The sequence below is a fragment of the Macrobrachium nipponense genome, chromosome 24 (genome assembly GCF_015104395.2).
Source record: "Macrobrachium nipponense isolate FS-2020 chromosome 24, ASM1510439v2, whole genome shotgun sequence".
Taxonomy (NCBI): Eukaryota; Metazoa; Arthropoda; class Malacostraca; order Decapoda; family Palaemonidae; genus Macrobrachium; species Macrobrachium nipponense.
In genome coordinates, this window is record NC_061091.1 from 53,656,716 (window position 1) to 53,678,500 (window position 21,785).

Consider the following 21,785-nt stretch of genomic DNA (forward strand, 5'->3'; position numbering starts at 1 on the left):
TCTAACCCTTGGCCAAGGAGCTTTGAAATTAAGGGTATGACAAGCCTTGTGGGCCAAGAACCTGAGAGAGCCCTGTGCCCTGTCAGGGCTCTAAAGTTTTATGTTCACAAGACAAAGGAGGTACGAGGTCCCTCAGATAATCTGTGGTGTTCGGTTAAACGACCCGATATACCATTATCCAAGAATGCTTTGGCGTTCTTTCTGAGGGACGTGATTAAAGAGGCTCATTCGTCTTACCAGAAGACCGATTTGAGCCTCTTGCGAGTGAAAGCTCATGAGGTCAGAGCTGTCGCAACCTCGCTTGCCTTCCAAAGGAACATGTCGATCAAGGACATCCTTGACGCCACCTTTTGGAGGAGCAACTCAGTATTCGCCTCACACTACTTGAGAGATGTGAGAACGATATACGAGGACTGTTTTGTTCTCTTGGGCCATACGTTTCTGCAGACACAGTCTTGGGGGCTGAAGGTAGCTCTCTCCCTATCCCTTAGTTAGGTTTAGGTTAGTTTTTAGTTGTTGTGTTTTTTTGGTTGTGGTGAGTCTTTGGTGAAGACCTCCCATCTCTTAGCTTAGTGTCAGTTCAAGGGGTCTTGGATAGTTGGTCAGGTGGTGGTCAGTTGCTTCGTTGCCCTCATATGTATGGCTCGATGTTCTTGTCACGTTGAGGGCACGTCCCCGTTGACAGAGCATCCAGAGCGCACCAGCACTAGGTCTCCACCTGGCTGGCAACTCTGATTAAGCACAAGCAGGCTTAAGTGACAGTAATCACAGAGTCTACTTTGCTAACAGGTGAGGAACCAAGGTGTACATCATCTACTTAATTTAAGTTTCCTACAAATCCTATTCTGTCTCTTCCCACCATCCGAAGGTGGGATTCAGCTATATATATATCTGTCAGGTAGTTGCATGAACAAAATGTTATTGTTATAATACAATTAAGTTTGTTCATACTTACCTGGCAGATATATATAATTAAGTGCCCACCCACCTCCCCTCAGGAGACAGTGGCACTGAGAAAATATGAATAGAAAATGGGAATGGTTCCTGATATCCGCCTCCCAGCGGCGGGAATGGGTACTACCACCTGGCCGCCCACTGCGTGTGCCGCGAGTTTTGAAATTCTGTCGGACTTCGGAGAATACAGCTATATATATATCTGCCAGGTAAGTATGAACAAACTTAATTGTATTATAACAATAACATTTTTAAAAAAATGTTTGTCTTTTTTTTTTATTTTTACTTTTTTTCTTTTTTTTTACTTTTATATATATATATTTTTTTTTTTTTTTTTTTTTTTTTTTTTAAACTTCATCACCACTTTCAACTTTCTGTTTTTTAGTATCAATTGGATCTTCCTTTTTGCTTACTCCTACTAAGGGCCTCTTTAAAAAATAGCTATCCAAGGAAGATTGCTTCTGCCTACTTTTCACAATGTTCCTGAAACGACTCGGGCAAGCCTCATGGAACTGCGCAAGCATACGACCTGTGTAAGCCTTTTCGGGGTGTCTTTTTTTTCTACAAATGATTGCACTTTATGAAAAGCAGCTAGAACATCCTTAATTTCTGTCGTTGTCATAGGATCGTCCTCCTCCTCCTCGCCGCTGCTAGAGAACTCCTCTTGAACGACGTTAGGTTGCATGGCCTCCAACTCCTTCAGGTCATCCGTCGTAAGCTCCTCTTGGTGCTCCTCAAGAAGGTCGTTGGTGTCGTCCTCATCGACGACCACCCCCATGGACTTGCCGAGTGCAATGATCTCATCAAGATCTGGTTGCAAATATGTTTCAGGATCGTCAACTGTTTCTGAATCTGCAGCACCAGCTTCGCCCATGTCGAATCCCTCGAAGTATCGGGCGGATACGGCATCAGGCCAGAGTTTCCTCCACAAGGAATTCAAGGTTCGCCTCGAAACCTCCTGCCAAGCTTGGTCAATGAGTCGGATGCATCACAACACAGAAATGCTCTTTCCAAAATTCATGCAAGGTGAGGTTTGTGGTATCGGTGATGTCGAAACATCTCTTGAAAAGATGTTTCGTATACAGCTTCTTAAAGTTTGATATCACTTGCTGGTCCATGGGCTAGAGGAGAGGGGTGGTGTTAGGTGGAAGATAAAGAACCTTGATGAAGGAATGCTCCGCTAGGATATCTTCCTCGAGGCCAGGAGGGTGAGCAGGGGCATTGTCCAACACCAGCAGGCATTTCAGAGGGAGGCGCTTCTCTTCCAAGAATTTCTTCACTGTCGGGCCGAAACACAGATTTACCCACTCCGTGAACAAAAGCCTCGTTACCCAGGCTTTCACATTAGCCCTCCACATCACTGGAAGCTTCTCCTTAAGCACTTTGTGGGCCTTGAAGGCTCGAGGAGTCTTGGAATGATAGACCAGTAGGGCCTCACCTTGCAATCCCCACTGGTGTTGGAACAAAGTTCAAGCATAAGCCTGTCTTTCATAGGCTTATGCCTAGGTAGCTTCTTCTCTTCCTCCGTGATGTACGTCCGACAAGGCATTTTTTTCCAAAAAAGGCCAGTCTCATTACAGTTGAAGACTTGCTGAGAACTGTAGCCTTCCTTGGTCATCATCTCGTCAAACTTCTTTTTAAAGGCTTCGGCCACTTTCGTGTCCGAGCTGGCAGCCTCCCCATGCCGCACCACCAAATGGATGCCAGTCCGTTTACGGAATTTCTCGAACCACCCATGCGAAGCCTTGAAGTCTGGGGTTGGCGTTGATGTCCCTTCTTCGTCGTCTTCGGCCTGGGCAATCAAATCGCCGAAAATAGCGCTGGCCTTGGGGGAGATTGCCGTCTCCGTTATCGTATCGCCAGCGATTTCTTTGTCTTTTATCCAGACAAGAAGAAGCCTTTCCATCTCATCGTGCATGTGGGTCCTCTTGCTGGACAAAATAGTGACGCCCTTGGAAGGTGTAGCTGCTTTGATGGCATCCTTCTGCTTAAGGATGGTGCCTATTGTTGACGGATTTCGGCCGTATTCCTTGGCGATCACACTCAATCGCATACCAGCTTCATACTTCTTGATAATCTCCATCTTCGTTTCCAAAGAGAGCATCCTCTTCTTTCCGTGAATTTCAAGTTTCTTGGGACCCATGACTACGTATACGTATACTGTACGTAATTATGTTATGTAGTACGTATAAGTATGGAGTAAAGTTCTCACACAACACAATAAAGTATACTACGTACAACGAAATCACTAACGAATTTACGTTAATAAACGAAATCGTTAGAACAAACTAATACCGCGTGTGTACGATGCTGGTACCGAGTGGCCGAGGCACACTGCTACGTAGTAGATGCATGATGGGAGGGATGCTGACCAATAGGAGAGAAGGATCTCATGGCGGTGACTAGCATCAGGAACCAATGGGAGAGCAGGAGGATGGTGGCGAGTCTACTCAGTTGGCAGCGCGCGAGTTTCAAAATTGTTATCGGTGGTCCGGGCGAATCTCGGACTTTACAGCAACAACCTTTCGTATCTTGAGCAATTTTCGTATGTAGAGCCGTAAAAGTTTTCATATTAGCATTTGTATCTCGAGTTTTTCGTAAGTTGAGCCTTTTGTATCTCGAGGTACCACTGTACATGTCATTCACCTTCATCAATGCATAGAAAGTGCTTCATAGATTAGTCGGACAGGCCTAAAGATTTTCTTTTTTTATTTATATCTTTGAACAAGTTATAAAATGATCAGTAGCATGTTAAGTTTTTTTTTTTGGTATGTATAAGATGAAAAGACAAAGTAAAATATTGAGTTGAGCCTTTGATCATATTTTCAGCATCGTCATCTGAAATTGCAATAGGAAGATTTTAACAATTTTTCCTGGTACAGTGGCACATAACTTGCAAAGGTTTTCATTAGAAATTTATTAGCAATAGAAGCTTCAGGAATGTTAATTTTTAGATATGCTCCTTATAGCATTACTGTACTATTTGGACATTTGTTTAATAAAATAATTTGCTTTGTTTAAGGACCAGAAATTGTATTAGGAAAATGTTGCTGTTCTGATTGCAAAATGGTTTAATTTTATTCCCAGCTTTCCAGTGAATTTCCTTGGATTTTTTTTATTGAATTTTGAATTAATTGCTGAATTTTTTTTGTTAGGAGAATAACTAGGATCCGGAGATTTTGGAAGTTTTTGCAAGTTAGGATATTGTGCATTGTATAGGTGGTCATATGGTGAAGTAATGGGCCAATTTTGAGTCAGCTGTTACTGACATTGGAAGGCATGCTAAAAGAACTAATCAAGAAAGACTCTTTGAAGAACGTTTTAAGACAACTATGGTAGATAAGGTAGGTTTACCTGTTCAGGGAGATAGATTAGATGTGTCCTTGTGTTATTTTGAAGGTCTGCTTCATATTATAAGTTAGACTTCATTCTGGAAAATATTTTCGTTCATATACGAAACAAACCTTCGGTCTTAACATTAGGATAATACTAGCGCCCAGCTGGAAACTGGTAGAATTAAAATTAAACTTGTGAGATCCAGGGACTATTGGCATCTATACCAGGTCACGGGGCATGTAGTACCCAGAATGCCCTCGGCGTCCCTTGACCAGCCAGTTACTTTCCTACCGCCTTTAAGATAGGACATGTTTACTTTCTATCTGTTTTAAAGCCGGTTTTAGTTTGCCCAATTTTATTCATTTTTCTTTTTCTGGGTGTTCTCAGTGTGGGTGTGATCTGATAGGTGTGTGTACGTTGTGAGATGGAGAATTTTGCTTCACCAACAGGAATTTCTTCTGGTTCTCGGAAGAGACAGGAAATGCCCTGGAGTGAGTGGGTTTTCTTGTTCACGATTTTTAACTTCGGTGTCTACAGATCCTCATCCAACATATAGTAGGTGCAGAGAAAACTTATGTACTATTACTAATCCTTGTTTAGTTTATCGTGGTTCGTCGGTGGAACAATGAAGGAATTTTATGAGAAAGGCCAGTACAAGAGAAAGGAGACAACGCCATCTTTGGATGACCAAGCATCATCGGCTTCTTTTGTATCGGCAATACACCAGACTGCTCCATATGTTTCGTCACCTGCTTTTGATATTTCCCATACTCCTTCAGTTTCCTCTCGCGATTCGCTATTGGAAACTCCAGGAGGGGTCTTGGGTAATTTTATGCATAATTATGCTCCGTTATTCCCGGCAGGGAAGGGGGGGGAGCATCACCATCTTTGTTCCAGGTGCCAGCTCCTGATGCGCATAGAATGGAAGGAACGTGGGTGGCGTTAAGCCTACCAGGTGTATCAACCTTGGAGGGTTTGCTGTCTCATTATATGGCGTCGCGATTTCAGCAGGGCCAGACCGACAGCGCTGAATGTTCCTCATCCCCCTGGCCTGCACTTTATGGGAGCTAATGCCACGGTAACGTCAACAACATCAATGTTTCTGGCAATGCAGAATGTTGGAGGTAGTTTTGCTGCACATGCAGAGCTGCCAGCAGCAGCCACTCAGTCTCTCCCTACAAGATTGGTGATGTCACAACCTGCGTCACACACCGACGTGGCAGACGCGATGACGTCATAGCCTACTGCTTCTCTATCTACTTCATTGCCCCGAGCCAAATACGCTTTCTGACTGGTTGGTACACACAGTCATGAAGAAATTACAAGATCTAGAGGAGAAGATAGTTAAGAAAGACAAAAAGAAAAGGCGTGAATCGTCGTCTTCTTCGTCTTCTTCCTCTAGCTCAGCGTCATCGCTAAGTTCGATGACGTCGCTGCGTGTACCAGTCAAGTGTTGGAGGATACGGGACTTTGTGACTGATCCTCGGGCCAAGAGGAGAAGAGTGAATTCTTCTTCATCTTCAAGCCAGGACGGTCACATCCTGGTCAGCAACAAAGTAAAGTAATGCTAACGGACGAAGCCATTTACAAGCGTCCGAACGAGCGAAAGCGTCAATAGTTGTTGGGCTAGCGGCCGCCGCGGAGATGCCAGCAGAGACGACAAAGAGTCTAAGAGAGACTACACTGCTGTTGGTAAAATCAACGATGAGTGGGAAGAGTTCAACAAAGAATAAAGAACAGATACCAGTTTCGCCTGTAAGACCTTTTAAAATACGGAGAAAGGATGAGAGAGCTCCCATTAAAAGGACGAATAATAAAGAGTTGGTAACCTCTTCTGATACGTTGGTGGAAGGCGTTGTTTGACATGATGAGGGATCAAGGCCTAATTCCCCGACGGTCGTTGGAGACGATATTAATAGAGATAGAGGAAATTAGCTCGGTTTCGAGAGAGCCTTCATCTTGGAGGTATAGGCGGGATTCTCGCTCTAGATCTGCGAACAGAGAAGGAGTTAGGCTGTCTCATTTTCCTACTGACTATTCGAGGTTGAGCCATCGGCAGCCATCAGAGATCAAAGATGTCGCAGTCATAGGGTCAGATGGCCATGACGCACCCGGACGTTTGTCAGCGGATAGGGGTGAGCTAGCGTCTCCTGTGGCTGAACACAGTACATAAGAACCGGAGGAAGGCGAAAACTAAGGGTTTCTGGCTTCTTATGCAGAGGTGATTGATTTGATTCGTCAATTCAATAACTTTTCGGGGAGCACGGAGACACCTGTCAGTATGCTTCCTCCGGGGATTGGCATGGTGTTTGGATTGAAAAAGTATACGCAGGTGTCGTATGAATTACCTTGTTCAAGTCATGCGGAGTCCGTTTTACAACACATAGATGCACGGATTGCTGGAAGGGATAATTCCTTAAGATTGAATAGATCGTTTTAAGTTTATTTCCAAAGTGTTCCCGGCAGATCAGAGGGTAGAGAAATGCAAACAAGTGGTGAATGCCTTTCTGGAAAAACAAACACAGCCAGCAAGACAGTGACAGGTAGTACTGGGAATTCTAACTTCCTTGGAGAAGCTGGTACCACAAGGGAGGCTATACCTTCGATCTCTGCAATGGAGGATGAAGGAGTTTTAAGATCACCCATACGAGCAAATTCCCTTGTTGACAGAAGTGAGGAAAGACTTTTTGTGGTGGGTGCAGGACAACAATCTGACAGTGGGGTCCCCCTTCAGCAACCCTCCCTGGACCTCTTGCTGTTCTCGGATGCGTCACTCGAAGGTTGGGGAGCCCATGTGGAGGAACTGAACGATTTCAGCAAAATGGAGTGGTGAGGACAGAGAACTCCATATAAACGTGTTGGAGTTAAAAGCAGCGTTTCTAGCACTTAGGAATTCCGGGAGAGGGTGAAGGGGCAATCAGTGTTATTGATGTCAGACAACACCTAAGTAGTAGCTTACATAAACAAGCAAGGAGGCCAGGTATCTCGGCAGTTACACATGATGACAGTTCAACTTCATCAGTGGGTTGTAGAGAACTTAGTAGACATCAGGGCCAGATATATTCCAGGAAAATGAAACATAGTGGCCGACAAGTTGAGCCGGAGGGATCAGATCCTGGGAACATAGTGGTCCTTGCATCAACAGGTAGTGGACAGAATGCTCTTATTGTGGGAAAGGCCGATCATAACCTATTCGCAACCAGGTACAACAAAAAGTTGGAAGTGTATTGTTCAGTAGTCCCAGACGTAGAGGAAGTAGCAGAAGATGCGCTACAACACACTTGGGACAATCTGGACGTTTACGCATTTCCTCCATTTTGTCTAATCCGTCAGGTTCTGAACAAGGTAATGCGGTCTCAGAACCTCAAAATGACTTTGTTAGCACCTTTATGGCCAAAGGCAGAATGGTTTCTGGACCTGTTGAAACTCCTAATAGACGTGCCGAGAGAGTTACCTCCATGGAACAACCTACTATGTCAGCCGCATGGAACAACCTACTATATCAGCCACATGTGGAGAGGTACCACCAGTCGGTGAAGTCCCTATCACGTCACGGATGGAGACTGTCAAGTATCTCCTTCGAGCGAGAGGTTTTTCTCAGAAAGCAGCAACACTGATGGCAGGAAATAGTATCAGAAAGTCATCTGCAGCAGTATACCAAGGAAAATGGTCAGCTTATGTGATGGGTGTCAAAGGGAACTTGTCTCCACTCGGAACCACTATTCAACAATTAGCAGATTTTCTGATATATCTCAGGACAGAAAGGCATATGTCTGTATCTGCTGTAAAGGGGTACAGGGCTGCTCTAGCCTCGATCTTACACATGGAATGTGTGGACATCTCGTCTAAATGGGAGCTGGCTATGTTAATGAAGAGTTTTGACCAGTCCTGTTCGCCGAAGGAACTAAAAGCCCCAGATTAGGATTTGACCATGGTACTGAGTAGTCTTACTAAACCCCCCCTACGAACCATTAAGGCAGTCCACAGATAGGAGCCTGACCCTGAAGACAGTCTTCTTATTGGCCCTACCCTCAACCAAAAGGGTGGGGGAACTGCATGGTCTGTCATATGTGGTAAAGCATTCGAGAGGTTGGAAGTCAATGGTATTCGAGTTTGTTCCAGAATTCGTAGCCAAAACTCAAAACCCATCAGTAGTGGACGGCAGATTCAACACCTTTTCCATACCTTCTCTGGCAGAATTCATAGACAATGACAAAGAAGAAATGCTTCTGTGTCCTGTCAGGGTACTAAGAGAGTACTTGAGAAGGACAAGGCATCTCAGGCTGGGGTGCCGGATGCTGTTCGTAAGTATAGGACGGAACAAAAAGGAAGTGCCTAGGAATACAGTATTGTTTTGGCTGAGAGAAATGATCAGGAATGCATACATGACAGAAGACAGAGGGTCAAATAGCCAGGAGAGGGCTAGAGCTCATGACATCAGGGGCTTGAGCACTTCTTTGGCATTCAAGAAGAATATGTCTGTGGAGAGAATTCTGAAAGCTGGTATTTGGAAATGCCAAACAACTTTCACTTCTTTTTATTTAAAAGATGTTGCCCATAGATCCTTGGACACTTTCCTTGGGTCCAGTGGTGGCGGCCCAGCAAGTAGTATAGCTCATCCGGTTCCCCTGGCGGGTCAGTTTGTGTCTAGTCTAAGATGAAGGTATGTAAGTAGAATGAATGAGATGACGGGTCTTTCTTCTTTACTACTTTCTTTCTACTCCTTTACCTACGGGCAGTATGAAGGAGAGTACCATCATGAGCTGGAATGGACTAGATGCAGATGAGGTGGTCAGCCATACTGTAAAGATAATCTAGAGGATAGTATACTTTTCAGTAGCAACACTCTCCTCTCATTAATAGGGAAAGAGAGGGGTGATAATAGATACAGATACAAGGGACAGGAGTGGTTTAGGAGCATGAAGAGTTCTCCATCTTCCGTAATGTAATAAACCATGGCATCGTACAAGCACCCAGTGAGGGAAACCAATTGTAATGGTAATCGCTTCATAGCAAAGAATTAAGAGTTAAAGGAAAGGAAAACACATCTTCAAGAAGTTCTGCAGCACGGAGGCTTTTGCGCTTGTGTTGGAGGCGCCTGTTCTCATGATGGTTCTAGAATCGGCAGGAGTGTTGTGGAACTTGACAGGCGCCGACGTGACGTGAGGAGCGCCGCCATTTCTGATGCAATACTTCGTCTAGATTCTTCTAAATCGTTCCCGTCGTCTTGGGAGTCTGTGACATTCGCTGGTAAGCCCCGCCCCCAGAATGCCTTAAAATACGACTGACAAAGTAGGAGAAGTCAGATCATCAATAAGAGTCACAGATCAAATCATCAGTGAGAGATCAGAGCAGAGATCATCGGTGAGAGATCACCAGAGAGAGATAAGAGAAGACATCGGATTCTGGTCAAGTCGTCCGGGAGTGGCTGGCAAGTACTTTCATTACCCCACCGTTTCCCCAGTTTATGCAGTGTAAGATTTTACCTTTATGTAAATAGGAGATACCATTCTACATTTATCTTTGTTATTAAGCTTGTAAATAAACCTTTGTTGTGTTAGTGTTTCTTTCTATATTCATATCCCCAGTTTCAACTGTTACAGTGCTGAATATAACTGGCCAAGGTTGCCACAATGTTACGAACCCCGGGAGAGAGGTCCTCTCCAAGTTCGATATTATGATAAACAAAAAGAATACAACACCAACAGTTGAAACTGGGGATACGAATATAGAAAGAAACCTTGCTTCTTTTTCCTTCCTCTCTGCTTCCTTTTCCTTCCTCTTTTCTTCTCTGATGGCTTTCTCTTGCAGGAGCAGATCGTCCATCCGCCCCTTCACACACTGGGTGAGTTCCTGCCCAGTGTAACCCGTGTTCGTGCCCAGAGCCATGAGGGTCTGGAGCCTCTCCAGCTCCATGGATATAGGTGGTTGAGCAGCAGAAGACATTTCTTTAGGCTGCAGTAGGGGGCTCAGATACACTAAGGAATGGGTGTTCCATAAGACGGACACGCTGGTAGAATGGCTACCTGTACGTCTGTACAGGTGCACGGCACTTTAAAGAGGTGTTCCTTGGAGTATTCCGAAGGATCACTGATCCTTGTACTTGGAAACACTAATGAATTGGGTGTTCCGTAAGGACGGATACGCAGGTAAAGAGGTACCTGTGCGTTTGTATAGGTTCATGGCACTTTAAGGAGGCGTTCCTTTTGCACTGGTAGCATGCTGGTGTGTCCCGTCATACGACACTAAATGCAGTATAATCAAATATACTGAAGATAAATGGCACTCTGTTCGGGGCAGAGTGTAATGGTGGAGGAGAGAAAGTAAAAGGGGGAGTACTTCAGCAGCCAGTCGATGGACAGTGTCAAGAATTAGTGGCACTGTAAAATGGTAAGGCCTGTGGTGCGCTGGTGGTGGCCAGTCCTAGACTGGTAACGACTTCCTTGATGGAAGTAATGAGGTTGCGGTGGCACACTGTGCAGTTTGTGCTTGCAGTATACGCAAGTCTTTTGTGAGAGAAAAATGGAAAAGACCACTCGGACAAGGACAGGTAATGGTAATTTTGGAAATGCTCAGTCCTTGGCTGAAGTACTCGGTAAATGAAATAATGGTTGCATGACTGCAATGGACACAGGCGCGTATCACGCTCAGTGTAGATGAAAGACACAAGAAACTAAAATAATATTAATGTTGTAGGCGTTAGTAGTGGACGTAGTACTCTTGGCTTTTGGAATAATAGGTTTTCTCTCTCTCTCTCTCTCTCTCTCTCTCTGAGAGCGTGAAAATGATATATGATGAAACTCCTTGTATTTATGTGAACTAATAATGTTAGTTTAATATGACGCTATTTGCGTTAAATGATCTACAGTAGGGCCTCGATAATCACGGGGGATAGGGCCCAGAACCCCCCGTGATAAGTAAATACCTGTGTTATCCTGATACCCCCCCTAAAAATTGCTTTTAACTGCCTACTTTAATAATTAACCCACCCAAGACCACTATTTCAATGTTTATAACTGCCTACTTTAGTTCAAGCACCAAATATGTCTTCAACTATCAACTTAAACTAAATTCAAGACAGTTTCAAAGTTATTCTTTCCTATCTTCAATTTCCCCTTCATCAGATCAGCAAACAAAAGTATATTACCTAACAATTCCTTTCCATTTTCATGATTTGGCTGCTGCACCAAACTAAAAGTACATAGTATATCTATATTGTGAATGAACATATTTATGATAAAAAAACATGATTTACTGTAAGGATTACAGCACCCAACTATAATATTAATGTATAAACAGCAAAATACAGCAATAAAAATCTAGTTTTGTCTTTTGTTTACGTTTAGAATCAGCTGATGGACGTTTATTACCGAAAGAATTATTTTGGAAAACAATTTAGTTGCCAAAAGAAATGAATTTATTAATGGAATTATTATTATCATTAACTTTGTACATAATAGTTTATGGTATTATAATTCAGTAATTCATATTTTATTGAGAGAGAGAGAGAGAGAGAGAGAGAGAGAGAGAGAGAGAGAGAGAGAGAGAGAGAGAGAGCAGCTTGGGATGAGAGTAACTGTTGAATAGCTTGAGAGACCAGCTTAGGACGAGCGTACTGATACTAGCTTAGCTCGAGAAATACATAATGAAATCTGTATTTGAAATATTTTTATGGTGATAAGAAATAAAACATGGATAGTGATAAGATATTCTCTTGTATACTGTTATAATGTGATAATCATTGAGTCAACTATAAAAGTTGTATTGAAGCAGTTTCGTAAATCACAGAAAGAATAAAAGACCTTTTTGTTCTTTTCTTAAGATAATAATAGATCAGTATTATAGTTTTTTCTGCAAGTGAGAAAATAAAATGAGAGAGAGAGAGAGAAGCTTGGGATGAGAGTAACTGTTGAATAGCTTGAGAGACCAGCTTAGGACGAGCGTACTGTTATTAGTTTAGCTCGAGAAATACATAATGAAATTTGTATTTGAAATATTTTTATGGTGATAAGAAATGAAACATGGATAGTGATAAGATATTCTATTGTATACTGTTATAATGTGATAATCATTGAGTCAACTATAGAAGTTGCATTGAAGCAGTTTCGTAAATCACAGAAAGAATAAAAGACCTTTTTGTTCTTTTCTTATGATAATAATAGATCAGTATTATAGTTTTTTTCTGCAAGTGATGAGTAAAGAGAGAGAGAGAGAGAGAGAGAGAGAGAGAGAGAGAGAGGCTTGAGATGAGAGTAACTGTTGAATAGCTTGAGAGACAAGCTTAGGACGAGCGTACTGTTACTAGTTTAGCTCGAGAAATACATAATGAAATTTGTATTTGAAATATTTTTATGGTGATAAGAAATGAAACATGGATAGTGATAAGATATTCTCTTGTATACTGTTATAATGTGATAATCATTGAGTCAACTATAAAAGTTGTATTGAAGCAGTTTCGTAAATCACAGAAAGAATAAAAGACCTTTTTGTTCTTTTATTACGATAATAAATAATAGATCAGTATTATAGTTTTTTCTGCAAGTGATAAAAGAGAGAGAGAGAGAGAGAGAGAGAGAGAGAGAGAGAGAGAGAGAGAGAGAGAGAGAGAGAGAGAGAGAGAGTTTGCTATTTACATTCATAGTATTTGAACATTTGTAAATGAGTGTATCCTAAAAATCATTTAGTTATGAAAAGAAGAAGAAAACACAGTAATTAGTGAATCTTGCTCTATGATAAAATTCGCGATTTTGTTAATTTTCCGGGATATACGTAGTATTTGGGCTCCACAAAAAAGTAAGTGATTTATGACAGAATTTGAGGATACTTTACGTTAAAAAATACATCGGTAGTTTGTAGAACGGTGTAACCACTATCATTGTGTACGAACGAGACTAGGTTTGGTGACGTCATGGTGGTCATACGTATTTTTTTCGTGAATGAATATACATTTATGATTAAAAAAAAATAGTTACTGTACTGCTTAGAGTACCATACTGTAATATTAATGTAATCACATCAAACTAAAGTAATCGTTGCATGCTGTAAACATATAAAGTGTATTTTTGTCTTTTGAAAAATGCATTCCCCAAGGAATTATTCCTTGAAGAAGCTTTTTATTATGAAGATATGCCAATAATATATAAGATATGCATTTTATTATGAATATAATTATGACAATAATACATAAGGTAAAATGGTTTTATTACGTTTAAGCTTCGTCGCCGATCGCAAACAACAATACGATAATCTATGACAATTATCGTTTGTATGACTGCCGTGTTTGATTACATTATACCAAAACAATAAAGAAGTTCGAATTGAAAATTAATGTTTTCCTAAATGTTATTACTACTGTAATTACAATAATACTATTAACATTTCTAAAAGGTTAAGAATGACAAAGGTGCTGTTAAGTGTAACTCAGAGTCAATGTTTACATTTCTGCTGGCCGCTCAACTACAAGTTGATGTCAATGATGTGGGATTATTCCATGAATAGGCTACACATTATGAAGATATGCCAATAATATATAAGGTGAGAATGGTTTTATTACCTTTATTGTCAGTTAATATTTAATATCATAATGTGAATCTGTTCATGCATTTGTTGGTTATCGGAACCGGACGAGGCTTAGCCTAGCAGGGATTCATACCAGTGATAGGTATAGACTGAGAAGTGGTCCAAGGAAAACCCGTGATTAACTGAATCCGTGATTGCTGATCCGTGACTAAGCGAGGCCCCACTGTACTTACGTTGAAGTTTAATGGAACAATAACGCGCTAGCGATGAACGATTTTTACGTTACTGGTAGCGGCTTGCGCTTATAAATATGAAATTTACAATGACGCGTTTTCCGTTAACAATTCTTTTAATGTAATTTACTTTTAAGATTTACGTTAACTTTACGTAAGTTTACTAGGTCCCTGTGGCAATTGAAAATGATGGTAAGGATTTTAAGATGAAATGTTAGCAAAACATTTGTAAAAGAGGTTATGTTAAGTATGAAGTGAAATTAAACTTTCGCTCAGCGAGCGGGTTAGCGATACTATGTGAAACGTGCAGTGAGCAAAGGCGAGAACAACGGCCTTCAAAACAGCTGATCTGTAAACACAGTGCGATTTACACAACGTGATTCTAATTTCTTATTCAAAGCAAAACAGCATTAAATTTTCTGGCAGAACGACAGATACTAGTATGGTGATTGATATTATTTACGTTAACACATCATGATTTACATTAATTTGCTTAAATCGTTGAGATAAAGTGAGATAAAGCTTTAAGGGGGTGAAGATGGCTGCCGTTTGTGAACGAGTGAGTTTTGGCTGGCTGCCAGGCCTGGAAGAGCACATGCGCCAGGCGGACGAGCTGGCAGGCTAAGCGGTTACCAACACTTGAAATGTTAACTAAGTTAAAACGAATTCCCCTAACATATCACAGACAAAAGAATTGTACACTTCTTTTGCCGTAACTATTAGCAGAACTCTCCTAACTAGCTAGGCTTGCTAACACTTGCAATAAACCCTGGCAAAGCACTTCCTAGTTTTAACTAGTACTTTCTGGCATCTATCTACACACGTGTCTCGTCAGGCGAGCACCAATACAAAATAACAGAATTCGCTCAGCGCTCTGGCCATTACAATATAATATTTCTAAGTTCAATCTTGTTTAAAACACTTCTAAAATAATTACTAAACGTACCTTAAGCTAACAATGGTTATAAAATAAATCATATTAAATGAATGATATGCCCTACCAGTGAGTCAGTGTGCCTCCCGCACAAGTGTGCTTTGATTTACGCTTTGTAAAATCATTTACAGTCTTACGTTTTACAAGGGATAACGCGATTTACAAGCTTTAAAAGCAAGGCCGGGTTCGATGCTGGCAAGCGTTGACACTGTTACGTATCGGGGCCTCGTATAAACCGAATACGTAAACGCAAGTTACTTTGCATTTCCATATTGTATGGAAATGCAAAGTAACTTGATTTTAACTTACCTGAAAAAAGCGGGGTTTTGGTAATATTATTTTTAGAGAAAGAGGTCACCAGGAAACTCAGCTGATTATTTTACATACATTTATTTACAAGAGGCCGTTGAATGGCCTGGAACAGTAAATGCAACTTGTCCCATGTGGATCAAATCTATCTCACTATAAGGAAAAGCTGGCCATAAACAGATGTGTAACAAGGCTGGTTTCCGAAAGGGATCATTGTGATCTTGGTTACTGTAAGGAAGCACTTGCGGGCGAGACAGCACATGGACTCGCCGAATCTGGAAAAGGGGTTCCAGATTAACACAGTGTAAAATAAAGACTTCTTGTCCAAATTTACAGTTACTTTGTCTAACACGCTGGGGAGGAACTATAATGTTAAATGAAACATTCATTGAAGATTTAAACTTGAGACAGGTCACGGGCAGCACGTGGCCTGATGGGGACAAAAGGAAATTCAATCGAGAAGTGATAAAAGAGGAGTTTTGAAAATGGAAATTAGCAAGAGTCGTCTTGGAGAAACAGGGCTGGTTGGATTTGCCCTTTCTAGATGCACACTCAACAAGAAAACTGAAGATACAGTTTTCATTAGCTTTCGTTCATCCAATTTCCCATTTGTTTTTACTGAAAAGACATAATATCGCTAAATTTACTCTAGAATATGAAAATACACTGCAAATTATATCATATAAGTTAAAACTGCAAAACAAAACCGTTCAGATACTTAAAAACACGATGTATGTCCGAAGTAATTGGAATTTCTCAGATGGATTCGTTCATAGAGATCTGATAGATAGAATGTGAATTTCTGATTTTAGTACTATGTATCACGACGACAATATTTACTCGTTTTGCTTCATGAACAGGGATATATTGCATGATCGTAAGTGGTGAATGCAATTATTTTAGTTTCTACAAACTTATGTTTGTATTCCAAAGCGATTAAAGTTAGCTGACGTCAATGGCACTCAATGTTCCGACGGCTAAGGTAGGTTGAACAAATCTAGTTGCATCCGCAAGAGCGTTTTCTATGATGTGAGGAGGAGCCCTAGAACTTCGAGCGGGAAAGCGCAAGTCACTGGATACACACTTTGATTACTTTGACGTTGACATGGATCGAATGCTAGTTGCTGTTTACAAAGCTACTGTCTTTAAACATAAATCTTAATAAAGGTTAAAGTAGCATGTCAGCTCAAAGATTTTCTGGCTATATGCTCCCATTACAAAGCAGTTCGTAGTAGCCTACAGCCCTACACGACTGCATTTCTTTGCCGCGAGGCTGAAAGATCTCCCACGATATAAAACTTTAATTGCCTGTGCAATACATATTGAGTTTGTGGTAATAAATATTTTTACTTAACACAGCTTTTTTCGTGAATGATTTGTGGATGAAAACTGATTTTCAAAAGTAAAGACTATATCAAGAAAGCAAGAATGACCGCACCCTGTGTCTAAAATTTCCCACGTCTTTTTACAATCTTTGAAGGCTACGGCGACTGTCGAATGTAATCAAGATTAGGGTATGAATTTCTTAGAGAATTAACTTGAATATTATGATCCTTCAAATTTTATCTAGCATAGTGCAGCACGATCTTGGCAGTCATGTCATACCGCGCAAGCATATGCCTATCGATAGAGATACTTAATTCATTATATTTTCTTCTGCCTTTCTCCGTCACTAGTACTATAATTCTCTCTCTCTCTCTCTCTCTCTCTCTCTCTCTCTCTCTCTCTCTCTCTCTCTCTCTCTCTCTCTCTACTTCTAAAACATACTTTAAAAATATATATATTACCACTCAATCTCCCAAAGAAAATATAATGAAATTAAGTAGTTATAAATAGGCCTAAGCTTTCACACGAGTAGATTTTGCTAATCTCTCTCTCTCTCTCTCTCTCTCTCTCTCTCTCTCTCTCTCTCTCTCTCTCTCTCTCTCTCTCTCTCTCTCTCTCTCCTTTTAAAACACATTTGAAAAAATATTAACCCTCAATCTCTCAAAGTAAATAAAATGAATTAAGTATCTCTATAGATAGGCCTATTCCTCTCTCTCTCTCTCTCTCTCTCTCTCTCTCTCTCTTCTCTCTTCTCCTCTCTCTCTTCTCTTCTCTTCTCCTCTCTCTCTATCTCTCATCTCTCTCTCTCTCTCTCTCCACTTTTGAAACATTTGAAAAAATATTATCACTTAACCTCTCAAAGTAAATATAATGAATTAAGTATGTCTATTGATAGATCTATATGCTTGCGCGCTCTCTCTCTATCGTCATAATATTTCATTCTTTACTGTATTGTTCCTCATGATTTCCACAAGTACTGCCCAAATTTCAAAACCCTTTCTCTCATTGTTTAAGATTCGTCTTTAATTACGTATGAATTTTACGTCACTTTAGTGCCAAACATTACTTATAGATAAGGTTTCACAGTAGGTTTTAAAAAAGGATGATCGATATTCTACCCTGAACTAACGCTACCAAGCATACATTAACGAGTAATATAGAGCCTGTTTCTACATTCAAGTATAAATGATTAAAGGACCTCAACAGAATCTTTATGGTGTAAAGTTGATGGAAATCTAGAAAGCAACAAACGCTATGATTTTGAAGCTCCACCCCCTTTCAAGAGTTGCCAGGTGTGGCATTATTGAACAATAGCTATATGTCCGAAGATTGTAAAAAACTATATCTTAAGTTTCCTTGCCAAGTGTACCTTTTAATCCTGGAGTCTTGAACATGTGTCTGATATGTTAAGGGGGTCCGGCCTCAGCCGCAAACAGCGCGGGGCTACACAAAGGGCTGACTTCTATGGGTCAGTCTGAGGAGAGGACACATCTGTCCTCTTGGAGATTCTGGCCTGGACAGGGGAGATGAGGTTGTTTTTCTAAATGGCCTGAGCTGCACCCATTGCCTTCGGCAGTCTCTGAGATGAGTCTCTGAAAGATGCAAAAACATCCAGCAAATTTGAAAAGGAAAAGAGGTCTTATGTTAGGGATCCCTAAAGCCCATATCGAGGCCTAGCTAATCCTTTGACTTGCCTGTCTTACCCTAAGACTCAGCCTAACCGGAAATTCCTTTTCACCCGTCCTACCGCGTGTTTCTCTCCCAAAATCAGCTGATTTAGGGTAAACATGGCTGCTCATTTGGAAATAAAATAAATTAAATAACTGCTGGGAAGACGAGGTGATCAATATTTGTAACAATAAATTATTTTAGTCATGAACTTTCATCTTTCCATATGCTAATTGATGTTTATTCATAATAACCATGAGCCTTAGGTTGATATTTCATAAAAATAAAATTTTGTTCTTGTGCAGTTCATTTTAAGCTTCACTGAAAAATATATGGCTCATAAATATACTTTTTATACTAAGTTATTTTGAAGTTCTTTAGATGTTTCACTCAACCATTGTCTTCAAGATTCTTAGGACTACGTATTGTGATTGATTGATGAATAAAGGACCGTTAGTTTTCATGGTGATCATTCAGAGTAAGGATTCTATTCATTTGTGTAATAATGTAGACATTTGCAAGAAATTACTTATCATAAACATTCCTAAAACTGAGGACAAATTTGTGTTATATTTTAGTTAAAACTGAGGCAGAATTATAGCAAATTATGTTTATAAATTAGTTCACTAATGTCATTGAGTCACGTTTCTAGACACTCAAAGGGCTTGCCCAAAGGAGATTTTTTTTTTAATATGTGAAAATTTGAGCAAGGTCAAGGTAAAGAAATTGGACTGCTATTTAAGGAGATACTGAAGAGAATGCATCAATGTTAGTGTCACCCCCCCCTTGCAGGGATGAGTTATATGAAGTAGCATATCACAAAACAAGATAATTGAAATACTATCATTATTTTAACTTTACTCTGCTGGTAAACAAACTTTCACTGCTAATATAGAGATTTTATCTTTTAGGAGAAAGGCGAGTCAAGTAGAGAAATTTCTGAAGCTTCTACCTCCAAGGCCTTTGACAAATCATCAGATGCAGGCAACACATTCACAAAATCAAGCAGTGGAGACAGCCATTCACAGAATGTGAAAGTTGAGAAGCCAGATGTACCATCTGTTTCCTCTAGCAATCGTGAAGTGAGTTAGAAATATTTATAATCTTCACTCCCGTTAATGAAAAGTAGAAGTCCCTTTGGTTAGTCATCTGATAGTTGAGAAAACTTTTCAAGTCTTGGGCAAGCTGCACAGTACTTAGTTCTAACAAATATGTCTCATGGAGTAGACTTAATGATATATGCCATTATCCTTATTGCTACTTTAAGGATGTGTTGCCATTCATTTTTCTTATTCTTAGTTCAGAAATCCAATGGCAGACTCAATTTTTTAATTGTCTCGGGTGATTTTTAGATATTCTAAGTAGTACATATAGTGAAAAATATGGAGTATAGCATGAAGAGAAATGTAAGGCAGGTGCTTTTAGATTTGCATTGAAGAACCTTGCAGGTAAAAATCTGGGATAAAAGTTATTACATTTGCTAAGAGTATCTGTTTGTGATATATTTATGTTGATATTACTTGCAAGAGGCTACTGATTGCAATATGCTTTTTGAGCACTTTTCTTTAAGGAAGACTCAAATTTCTTCATCTGTTCCTTTGTTTCTTCTGTATTCCAGTCTTTTACCACTTATTTTTGTCCCATTTCACTGACATGTTTAGCTTCTGTCACCATAATTTTACCCTCTTTGAGAACAAATTCATTAGAAGTTGCAGTCAGGAGTAAATGAAGATATTCATGGAGGTCGTATATAAAGTATATTTACAAAACGGTAATATCCAGCTCAGTAATAAAGTTAGAATGAAATTTATAAATGGTCATTGTGTTAAGAGTGGTCTAGATTTTACATTCATCATGTGAGTTCTTCCTTCACATTTTCTATTGACAACTGTCAAGATACATCAGTGGTATTTATTAAGGTAATTTTTGGCTGATCTATGCATATCAAAAGCAATTACAACACTGAGGATATTTAGTTTTTGTGCAGTAACTATCTCGTAAGACAGTGAATAGTACCATGTAAAATACAAGTAAGCTCCATTTTGTATATAGAATCTATTTTCTCTTCTAGGCAAGTGAAAATACACCACCTAAAACTAATGTACAGGATGGAACCTCGAATTGGGCTGAGGATGAAGATAGTTCTCATCCTCTTGATCTCTCTGATGCGCAGAAATATTCACAGATGGTAATATGCTACTATCACTTTGCTTCATATGAACCTTGTGTGTACTAAATTAGATTCCTATAAGAGTTTGGTTAAGCTTCTTACTGATTTATATTTTTTTGTCATTCCCTGCAGGTGAGTGCTGAAAAGGAATATTCAAGAATGTTTAAACAACTCTACAATGTGAAACTAGGAAAGTATTCATGCCCTCACTGTAGTTACAAGACTACACACAGTGCAACACTTACAAAACATCTGCGAATGCATACTCTGGAAACACCTTACTCCTGTCCATATTGCCCATTCAGGGCCTTTCTTCATGCTCACTTACAGGAGCACATGAATACTCATAAAGGTAAGTTATATTGTATTTTAATTTTACTTCCAAGTATTTTCTTTATGTCAAAATTATAATAGAAACTGAAGGAAATGTTAAACTTAATATATAGTTTTTTAAAATATTGGTTAGGATTGTTAGTAATTCCATGGAAATTGAAGATGGCATGAAAATGTCAAACATTTCAAAGCTGTTGTACTGCTGTACAAAGAACATTGTTTGGGGCTCAGAATCTTCACTTGTTCCGATACGTAATACAAACCATCGGTCCTTTAACAATAGGAAGTAGCTAGCGGCAGCTGGAACGGTCGTAAGCTTCGAACAAGGGGAGAACGGTAGTTAACTGCTTGTCCGACAGTCGCGCGCCGCACGACTGGGAGGTAAACAAATCACTTTTGCTTTCGGCCGCGGGTGTGAAGGACGTGTTCGTCATCGCTCTCTGCCCGCTTCATCGTCGTATGCTTTGTTTATATTGTGTTTTCTACTAATGGTTTGTTTGACTTGAAAATGAAACTGTAAGTACACTGTTTTCATTTTCATTACTTAATTATGAACCAACATGGAGTTATCGCCGTAGATGCGGCGATTTCCTCTCTTTTCATGAATTGAACCCTTGAATTATGTCTCGCTGCCGAGGGCGGGCGCGCTCGCGCCGAGTCATGTATTTTGGGCGAAAGTGTGTAATTGAAAAATGTAAGTACTCTTTTCATGTATGACACTTACCTGGCAGGTATATATATAGCTATATTCTCTGTTCGCACTGGCAGAATTTTCAAAACTCGCGGCAACCGCTAGATCACTGGTAGTTCAGGTGATCGCCACCCCGCTCCCGTGGCGCTGGTGCTCGGAATCATTCCCATTTTCGTCAGATTTTTTTCTGCCACTGAACCGGCAACATCGTTGTTGGTTCCCTGCTAGAATTCGAAACTCGTTAGCTGACTTTCGCTGTACTTGGATATTGGGTATCGTATTGGAAAGTTGGATTGGCAATCGCGATTGGAA

At 40.3% G+C, this 21,785-nt stretch overlaps 1 protein-coding gene across 2 annotated transcripts in view; it reads left to right on the plus strand.

Annotated features, from left to right (window-relative positions):
• Positions 1 to 21,785, plus strand: part of LOC135205638 (zinc finger protein 236-like) — a 104,306-nt gene that overhangs the window by 42,968 nt on the left and 39,553 nt on the right. For both annotated transcript variants that reach the window (XM_064236449.1, XM_064236450.1), the window contains exons 5-7: positions 19,191 to 19,361; positions 20,351 to 20,467; positions 20,582 to 20,801. In XM_064236449.1, the coding sequence (XP_064092519.1) occupies positions 19,191 to 19,361; positions 20,351 to 20,467; positions 20,582 to 20,801 (508 nt within the window). The remainder of the gene's footprint in view (positions 1 to 19,190; positions 19,362 to 20,350; positions 20,468 to 20,581; positions 20,802 to 21,785) is intronic.